This window comes from Miscanthus floridulus, chromosome 8 (assembly GCF_019320115.1).
Source record: "Miscanthus floridulus cultivar M001 chromosome 8, ASM1932011v1, whole genome shotgun sequence".
Lineage (NCBI taxonomy): Eukaryota > Viridiplantae > Streptophyta > Magnoliopsida > Poales > Poaceae > Miscanthus > Miscanthus floridulus.
The window spans coordinates 10,416,612-10,426,578 of record NC_089587.1 but is presented as its reverse complement, the minus strand read 5'-3'; the positions used below and the strand labels follow the sequence as shown (position 1 = coordinate 10,426,578).

Sequence of the window (9,967 nt, the reverse complement as noted above, 5' to 3'; positions counted from 1 at the left end):
CCACTTGCCGTGCTGGGCCGCGCTCCGCCGCAGGGCGTGATTGGTTGCTTCAGGGAGCGGGAGCCAGGATGGAGAGTCGGTCCAGGATGGTGAGATACATGCTTAAATCGTGCACTTAGTCGTGTTTGGTTATCTTTGTTTTTGATTCAGTATGAGATAAGATCTTGTTTGGTTGTATGCATGGATAAGAGTTTTCAGTGTATGACACTTGGATCCCTGCGTTATGTCTGAATCAAGCCATCCTATATGAAGAGGAAAGTGAAAATTGAGAAGACGAAATCGTGCGAAATAGAGGAGAGCAGATAAATAAAAGGATACAGACGAAAGGTACGAAAAGAGCAATCAAACACGCTGCATGAATAAGGTCAGACATTTAAAACGGTACAGGACGGCCGGATTCGGCGTACCAATCACGCCCGTAGTGTACGTGTCCGTGTACCCCTTCCGTGCGTGGACGTCGACGTGGACGTAGCAGCAGTCCAAATACCCAACGCAAAGCGACAACTGGCAGGCAGCGCACCCGACCCGTTAACGGGGCGACCCTTCCCCTGTCGCGGCCTGGCCCGTGATAAATGGCCTCGGATCCAACCAGGGAGGAATCCAAGCCACCCCACCCCCTCCGCTCGCTGCTTCCTTCCCTTCTCTTGCCTCCTGCTGCCTTGGCGTCTCCTCCTCCTCCTCCTCCTCCGGAGCACGCCGCGGTTCCTTCCGAACCAGAGGCGCAGGCGGGGCGGCCCCCCTCTCCCTTCCCGATGCTGGTGTTCTCGAGCAACGGCGGCGACTTCTAGTAGGATCAGGAGGTGATGGGTGCTGTGCAGTCTCTTGTTTGCCTGGTTCCGTTTTATTCTGTTGTTCGATTCGAATGCCAGTATTTGCTTGGGGTTTGTCGAACTGAATGATCGGTTTTAGTTGTTGTAGTATTATTATATCGCTCGTCTCGGCTGGCTCAGAAACGGAGGAAAGTTAGCGATTAATCTGATTCTCACACAGCAAGTCGATTTCTTCTGTCCGCCTCGCTGTGGGCTTCAGGCTCTAAAATGCAGAAACATTGGATTCTTTTTTGGTTATTGTTGTTGTTTGGGAGTCGGGGTGGTGGTGGGCTAGTTTTGTTCAGATGATTTAGAAGCAATTAACATGGTAGTTGCATGAAAGAGATTCGGATACTGGGCCTGAACGGTGATGGCGATGCAGTTTTCATTAGCAAATTTACCGTGAGATGTTTGGCACTCGCTGTTACTCAGAGTGGGCAATCTGTTAAGCCGGGTACCTAGTTACTACTGACATTGGCACTTTGTGCTTTGTATTGGGTTTCAGAGGGGGCAAAAAAATACTAGTATTATTTGATGAAAAAGTGGTACTGAGTATGTGGATAGACGAATGATGTCATTGCACTCACTTCTCAATGTCAATGATCCCTATAAAAAAAATGATCATGTCATGATCTGTGGAGGGTGGTCCCGATGCCCCTTTTTTGGCTTATCTGGAAAATGTTTTTTGTGCATTAAGGTTATCTTACCTTGAAAATGTTGTTGTCTATCTTTCCTGGTTCCGTGCTGACATGCGTGTCTCAAATTCTCGCTCATTTGGTTACTGATGATGTGGGGCCCTGTCTGATGTTGACGCGGAAGGTGAGTTGGTAGTGGTACCCCCTCCACCTCGGACCTGGCTGCTTTTGGTACCGGGCTACCGGCTTTAGAGCTGGGTAATAGAGCTCAGACTTGGGTCTCAAAAGCGATTATGGTTATCTCTATGACAAGTATGCTAGGACAAAACTGTCTTCTTATATAGTTGGTTGCCAAATGCTAAGGGCCAATTTGACTGTTTGTTTGTTGCTCATATTGATCTTTTGAGCACATCATTTTTCAGATGTTTATGTTTTATATCTAACGTTTAGAAGTTCATTGTGGTTAAGATGAACTGTGAAGGATGCCTGCTGAACTTGAAAGCATTTTTCACTGTGCATTTCCGAGGGTGTTAGGATGAGGTTCCATTTGGAAGTTTATAGTGCAACAATATCCATACCAATGATATACCCCCAATACAAAGAGACCCTTGGTCATAACTGGTTTTCATACATTCATATTCACAGTGTCTCAAATTTGTTATTATGATTCTGCTGATGGACAGTAATCTTAGTTCCGAAGCATTTTATTGTCCAAGTAAAAAAATATTCATTCTCAATATGTCCAGGCGCATATTTCTGAATTTTTCTTGCTCATTCGTTATTTGTATCCCTCCTCCAGGTTTTATTGTTTACTGACCTTTACAAAATTGTCTTACAGATCTGCAGAACTATAGGATATCTCAGAACAATTATTGAGGTACTTATTGCAACCTGATTATATGGAGGAATATTCAGATAGGAGATCAAAAGCAGAAATTGCATATCTCAGGAGGGGTTCCAGATTGTCTTCCAGGAATCAAAGTTCAGAAGAGAGGACTAATCACAGCATCGATAAACCGGTAAGCAGCACTAGATTCAATCCTATGAAAGCGCGAATTGGCGATAATCAAGAAAGACCAAGATATGTACATGATTCATTTAAATCTTCAAGCTCAAAGGTGGCACCTGCAAGCTCTTCCAAATTTCCACTTAGCAAGTTTGAGGAAAGGCGAAGACAACCTTTTGGGCCAGGGTTTGATATTGCTGAAAGTAGTAGAAGAAAGGCTGATGCCAAGCGGCTAGAGGGTAGTAAGAAAATTGTTGTAGACAACGAGAGTTCAGACACTCTGCAGGGTGAATCAGAAGGTTTTACTACTGAACAAGTACCTTATCCAGAAGGCTCTCATTTTACCGTTCATTCAGGTGTTTCTGCACATACAGTCAAGTCCTTGGTCCAAACTGCCTCACTAAGTTCTAGGACACAGACACAGAAACACAAAGAAGTAAACATGGGTACTCCAGGAGCATCTTCTTCATCTATGACTAATGGGTCTACTATACCCAGAAGTTCTACCATGGGTCTGAGGCCAGCTTATGGTCATGTTAGTGGAGGGCAGATACGTGGGCTTAAAAACCTTGGTTGTACTTCAGTACCTGATGCTCAGCCATCAGGTTGCCCATCTGAGTCTGTTATTAGTAGGAGGTTTGAGTTCATGAGAAAGAGGGCATTTAACCAGGAAAGCTCTTCCAGATCAAGGAACTTAAGTTTAGGTCATTCACCTCCTACAGATATTCGTAGTACTGGTCACAGAATCAGAATGAATGAACAATCACTTTCTCAACAAATACCACGAAGAAGCAGCAGAAACCAGGAATCGGCAGTTTCAGTTAGGACGAGACGACCTTCTCCTCATGCCACTAGGATGAGTGTTCCTGATGAAAGAGAAGATGGCATGCTTTCTCTGCATGAATCATCCACGAGGAATGTACAGCCAGCTCAGGAACATCTTTCATTGGAAGAAGTCTCCACTGAGAGTTCAATAAGGCCATTCTTTGTGGAATTTGATAATAACATTTTTTCATCTAGTCGTCGTCATTGCTCGAATACTCGAGCTGAAAGGGGAAGACCAAGCTCCCTTTTTGAAGAAAGTCCTCGACAAATGTTCCATAGTCTCATGGGGGAGAGAGATAGTCACAGACACATAACCATGGAAGGAATTACAGAGGTTGTTTCTAAAATGTTTCCTATAGTGGTTCCAGCTGTTCTGTTTTTGTTGTTAGATCTTATGTCATTATAATCCAGTTAAATATATAGTGATACTGATCTTATTTTGATAAATATCCTTAACTTTGACTAAGAAGGTGGTATAAGTGTAATATTTTGGAATGAAATAGGTTTATTTTCTGTAGGTTTTGGTAGCATTGGAGAGGATTGAACAACAAGCAGAGCTAACTTATGATGTTAGTTCGTTTTTATTCTTTGCTCCACAAGTTTGTTATCATCTTTCTTTTGCCTGAAATCTTGAATAAACTTTTTTTTTGCAGCAATTGCTGGTACTGGAGACGAATCTATTTCTTGGTGCTTTTGCCTCCTATGATCGTCATAGAGACATGCGGATGGATATTGATAATATGTCCTATGAGGTACTATCTTTTATCATGTCTTGTTCTACCTGAATGCTGGAGGGGTTTTGTTACAGGATGCTTTTCTTTCTGGATTCTTCCTTATTCTGCCTTTGAAGCCCTTGCTATGATTTGAGTACTAACTATGATTCTTTATGAAATACTCATGGTTCATATTTATACTCACACAAGAGGTGCTTGTATCTCCTTCTGAACAGGAATTATTGGCCTTGGAGGAGAGAATAGGCTCTGTAAGCACAGCTCTTTCAGAAGAGCAGTTCACAAAATGCCTCAGAAGAAGCATATATAGTCAAGTCGCTTCAGATGTGAACAAATCAACCGTTGATGACATGAAATGCAGCATATGCCAGGTATATGGTAACCTTACCTAGGGGATCTACTATTTCTGTGGGTATAAACATATGCATATAAAGATTCAACATTGAGCACTTTCTCTTCATGTGGAACTGGTTATTTTGGGCACTAAGTAAAAGGTTTTGAGTTTTGACCTTTTGTTTTGGACAGTCGGCATTGAGTAGTACAGGTTTGTCTACCCTTCTCACAGAAGACAGGCCCTTTTATGCTGCTATTACCCCACTACCGAAAAGTCTTATGAACTGGATTCCTGGCAGTGTTTTTTTAACGTCTGAGTCTGCCTTTCTTGAAAGCAAATACAAGTGCAAAACAAGATTTTTTTTTCTCTCGATCGCACAGGAGAGCTTTGCGTTTTTATTTATATCATAGATAAAAGAAATAACAGTCCCTTACAACCTCCTCATCTCAACTATGATTATCAGACAAGGATGGGTTGCTGTACATCTCGAGTCAAAAAAGCCTGAAACAGAAAAAAAAAACGACCTCCAACCTGGACTAATCAAACAAGCCCAACCTTGAAGGCTGAAGCTTTCCAGGCACCAGGGTCTCATCTCCTCCTCGAAGTAGTAGTAAGCATCAGTGAGAGAAGGGCAGGCGCCACCGATCACGCACTTATTGCTTCGAATCCACAGGTCCAAGCACCCAAAATGACAACACTATGAAACCCCTTTCTTTCGGCCTTACCAATCCTTCAACTTGCCTTTCTCCACCAATCTGCAGAGCTCAATTCATTGCGTCTTGGAGCCACTCTGTCCAGCCCAAGCTAAGCTAAGAAAATTATACCAGAAATTGATGAGCAAACACACAAGTGGAGAGAATACGTTGGGCAGATTCCTCCTCCTAATCACATGACACACATTGCTGGAGTGCGCTAGACCTCTTCTTGCTAGTTGATTGGCTACCCAACATTTGTTCCGAATGGCCAGCCATAAAAATACTTTACATTCTGACAGCACCCAGGATTTCCACAAGCGTTTGCAAGGTTCAAAGGCGACCGAACCATACAAGCCGGTGTTCTATAAGCTGTTACGTATTACTTATTACAGAGGTTATAGTTCTCCAATATCAGTGGTTATAGTTCTCCAATATCAGTGGTAGGCGTCAGACTAAGGCTTGAAGTTGTCGAGCCAATTCAGCACTCTTTCTGCAAATGTTATTTATGCTTGATTTTGCAATGTACTGCTTATTGCTCTCATTTTTTTTTGACGTAAGTGGTAGGAGCTTTGCCTTTTAATTAAGGCAGAGAGCTTATTGCTTTTTTTTTTTTTTGAAGAATTAAAGCTTATTGCTCTCATCACTGATATTTTTTAGGGGTTTAATAACTTTATTCAGTCCTCTCATGTTCATAACCAAAGAAACTGGTGCAGAAATATTCTGTTATGGAATAAAACTTAGACATCTGTGTCTATTCCAGGAAGAGTACATGGAGGGCGAAGAAGTTGGGAGGCTGCCGTGCGAGCACCGGTTCCATGTGTGCTGCATAGGCCAGTGGCTTGGGCAGAAGAACTGGTGTCCAGTATGCAAAGCATCTGCAGTGCCTTCCAAGGGCTAAAGCCGAGGACGTTGGGAGGCTTGTAGCGTGGTGTCCGAGAGTCCAACTGTGCTGTACATACAGACGGACATACATGTGAACTTGTGAATGAATAATAACATGCATGGTTCACGGACAGTTTTTGAGCATCAAACTTGAGTTCTAGAAATTGGAAAGCAGTTCTGCTTCAGATGTGCCTGTTACGGATTCAGGACCAGCAGAACTAGCGAGGCCGGCGCTCAGCCGTCTCCTTGTGACCCTGTCCCCTTCATGTGCCGCCGCTTCTGGGTCATCGACGGCGGCATTTCTGCTGCGCAGCCGCACCACTTGTGGGGCGAGGGCAGGGTGGGAAGACGATCGACATGACACCTAACTATTTCATTTTCACCCACTTGATGATGCCATGTGGCCGTGGAATGCGGCCGTTTGTACACATCATGCATGATACGGGTAACCCTATCAAAAAGGCAACGCAGGGCAAACCAACCAACCTTTGTGAACTTAGAAATTATCAATCAGGACCATTAGGTACTCATCCAATGGATGAGGCCCCATCCATTGGATTAACATCTAGTGGTCCTGATTGGTAGTTTTCAAGTTTGCACAGGTTGATTGGTTTGCACCTGATATGTTGCCATGCAAAAAAGGCGACGTCGCATCTGGCTAGTGCAAAGCCTGGCGCTAGTTGCATAACGGTGTGTATGCCCCGATTGTTTCGGGTCTTTTTCATCCCAAAACAACATGACTCAGTCGGTCACTTTCATCCCTAATCCACACACCTCAACCGTTTCTGGTCGTTTTCATCCCTAATCCACACACCTCGACCGTTTCTAGTCGTTTTCATCCCTAATCCACACACCCCGATAGTTTGAAAGCTCTAGTTTGGTTTTGGTGAATTGATAAAGCCCTAAGTGCTAATCTAATTTATCAAGTGATCATGAGATATGTAGTACACTCCAATTGGTGAAGCAAATGATGATCATGACATGACGATGACGATGCCATGGTGGTGATCAAGTGCCTGGACTTGAAAAGAAGCAAGAGAAAAACAAAAGGCTCAAGGCAAAGGTATAAATGGTAGGTGCCATTTTGTTTTGGTGATCAAGACATTTAGTGAGTGTGATCACATTTAGGATCGATAGCCGTACTATTAAGAGAAGTGAAACTTGTATCGAAATACGGTTATCAAAGTACCACTAGATGCTCTAACTCATTGCATATGCATTTAGGATCTAGTGGAGTGCTAACATACTTGAAAATGTTTGTGAAAATATGCTAACATATGTGCACAAGGTAATATACTTGGTAGTTGGCACATTTGAGCAAGGGTAAAGAAGATAGAGTTGAAAAGGAGTTAGTCACGCTGGTCGCCAAGTGACCGGACGCTGGTCTCGGTCGGACCGACGCGTCTGGTCAAGTGGCAGTTGTGGACGCGCAGCGTCGGTCTTCGACCGGACGTTGGCGTTAAAGTGACCGGACGCTGGCTGGGTGCGTTCGGTCACACAGACGTGGCAGCACACTGAGGAGGTAGTGTGTGACCGGGCGCTAGGTGCGTTCGGTCGCGCTTGATCGGACGTGTCTGGTCACGCGTGGAGGCTTACTGAAAATGACCAGACGCTGAGGTCCGGTGTCCGGTCGTGATCTAACTGATGCGTCCGGTCGCAGTTGGAACCTTACTAGAAACGACCGGACGCTGGTGTTAGAGCGTTCGGTCACTTTGAGCAGCGCGTCTGGTCAACACTTGACCGTTGAGATCGGGTGAACCACGTTTGAAGCTTGAAAGGATCAAGATGCCCAAGAGGGGATGAATTGGGTTAATTCTAAAATTCTTTGCAATAATTAAACCTTGCGGTTAGCCCACTTCACCCCTTATGCCTAGAAAGTGTTTCTAATGTTCTGCCGCATAAAAGTTTTACACCCTAAGTTCCAATCCTAGTCTAGCATGGCAATTCTATGAATGTAAAGACAAGAATTGAATTGCTCAAAATAAATGCTTAAAGTAAAGAGAGGAGGAACGCGGCGATGTTTTGCCTAGGTATCGAAGAGTCACCATTCCCCACTAGTCCTCGTTGGAGCACCCGCGTAAGGGTATAGCTCCCCCTTGATCCACGCAAGGATCAAGTGCTCTCTACGGGTTGATTCTTTGACACTCCGTCGCGGTGAATCACCCACAACCGCTCACAACTTCAGTTGGGTCATCCACAAGCTCCGCCGGATGATCACCAAGCTCCCAATCACCACCAAGCCGTCTAGGTGATGGCGATCACCAAGAGTAACAAGCACGAACTCTCACTTGACCACGACAAGCCTAACGAGAAGGGTGGATGCGCACTTTGCTACTCTTGCTTTCACTAATGAGGCCTCTCACTTGGATTCTCAAATCTCAATCACCTCACTAGGACATTGCTCTTCTTGGCACTCTCAAGGGTGTTTCTCAGCTATTGGAATGAGCAAAAGTTATCCCTCAAGTGAATAGAGGAAGTATTTATACACCCTCATTCAAAACAAACCGTTATGTGCCACTATGGGGTGACCGGACGCTCCGGTCAAGTTGACCGGACACTCCGGTCAGTTCTCCCCACCACCGAGCAGTTAAGTGGTGACCGGACGCTGACCATCGTCCGGTCAGCACTGACCGAACGCGTTCGGTCATGAAAACTACCTTCTGGAACCTTACTGATGTTGACCGGACACTGGAACCCAGCGTCCGATCACTTTGCTGCCCAGCGTCCGGTCAGTAGCCAGAACCTAACCAGCGTCCGGTCGGCACTAGCTAGACACGTCCGATCAGGATTTTCCCTCTCTAGAACCTTACTGGAGTTGACCGGACACTAGCACCCAGCGTTCGGTCACATTTCTCTCAGCATCCGGTCGCAACTAGACGACTTCACCTTGGTCAAATGAACAGACCAGACTCTATGCCAGCGTCCGGTCACACCGAAACCAATGTCCGGTCAACATTTGACCCTCCATTCACTTCCAACTCGCAATCATATGTGAATGAAGTTTGCTCCAATTGATCTAAGGGCTATTTAGGAGCTACCTAGCGCTAGTTTTGACAAGTGTGCACCACACCTAACCCACTAGACTCACCTAGGTCAAGCTACCCGTTCATGCCCCCCTTAATAGTACGGCCAAAGGAAAAACAAAGTCCTAAACTACTCTAAGTGCCTCTTCAATACCAAACGACACTTAGAACTAGTCCATCCTTAACCTTGTTGTTCATCCTTTGAAAATCGAAACGATTTCCATCGTAGGGGCATGACAACCATGATTGCCCAATCAATTGCCATTACCATGACCTAACTTAATTGCATCTGCAAAACACACGTTAGTCACAGTAATCACGTATTGTCATTAATCACCAAAACCCTACTAAGGGCCTAGATGCTTTCAAAGCTGATGACACGTGGCAAGCATCGGGCGACCGATCACCCCGTGTTGTGCCCAGTGAAGGGGTACAACGGCTCTATTTCATGGGGGCTTCTATTTAAGCCCCATGGCTGGCTCAAGCTCACTCTCTTGGCCATTTGCATTGACATAGCAACCTTGTAAGCTTAGCCAAAGCCCTCCTACTCATCTTTATCATTGATTCATCATCTTTGTGAGATTGGGAGAGAATCCAAGTATATTGCTTGAGTGATTGCATCTAGAGGGACTTGGTATTCGTGTTTCGCTACAAGATTTGCTTGTTGCTCTTGGTGGTTGCCACCACCTAGACGGCTTGGAGCAGCGGAGGAGAATTGGCATGAGTTAGTGATTGTTCGTGGCCATCTTCGGTGATTGTGAGGGGACTTGTACCTTTCCTGGCAGAGCGCCGAAAGGTAACTCTAGTGGATTGCTTGTGTCATTGAGTTACCTCACTTTGTGGGTAGGTTCTTGTGGTGTCCAATTATGTGGACGAGGTTCGTGCAACACCTCTTAGCCGCCGAACCACCAAGTGTTGGTCGACACAACGGGGACGTAGCGTGTTGGCAAGCACATGAACCTCGGGAGAAAATTGGTTGTCTCTTGCCCTTTGGTATTCTCCCAGTGATTGATTTAGTATTCATCTT

General features: G+C 45.1%; 1 protein-coding gene across 4 annotated transcripts; it reads left to right on the top strand.

The window, feature by feature from the left end:
* Window positions 1-620: 620 nt before the first annotated feature.
* Window positions 621-6,090, top strand: LOC136471088 (E3 ubiquitin-protein ligase MBR1-like). Of its 4 annotated transcripts, XM_066468824.1 has the most exons (7): window positions 621-800; window positions 2,283-2,463; window positions 2,563-3,609; window positions 3,794-3,844; window positions 3,929-4,027; window positions 4,225-4,377; window positions 5,796-6,088. In XM_066468824.1, the coding sequence occupies exons 2-7, from the start codon at window positions 2,344-2,346 to the stop codon at window positions 5,931-5,933; spliced, it is 1,608 nt and encodes a 535-aa protein (XP_066324921.1). In that variant the 5' UTR covers window positions 621-800; window positions 2,283-2,343; the 3' UTR covers window positions 5,934-6,088. The 4 variants fall into 4 exon arrangements, with proteins under 4 accessions (XP_066324921.1, XP_066324919.1, XP_066324920.1 ...); XM_066468822.1 differs by having other exon boundaries at window positions 2,283-3,609; window positions 5,796-6,086; XM_066468825.1 differs by lacking the exon at window positions 621-800 and having other exon boundaries at window positions 2,338-2,463; window positions 2,556-3,609; window positions 5,796-6,090.
* The last annotated feature ends 3,877 nt before the right edge of the window (window positions 6,091-9,967 follow it).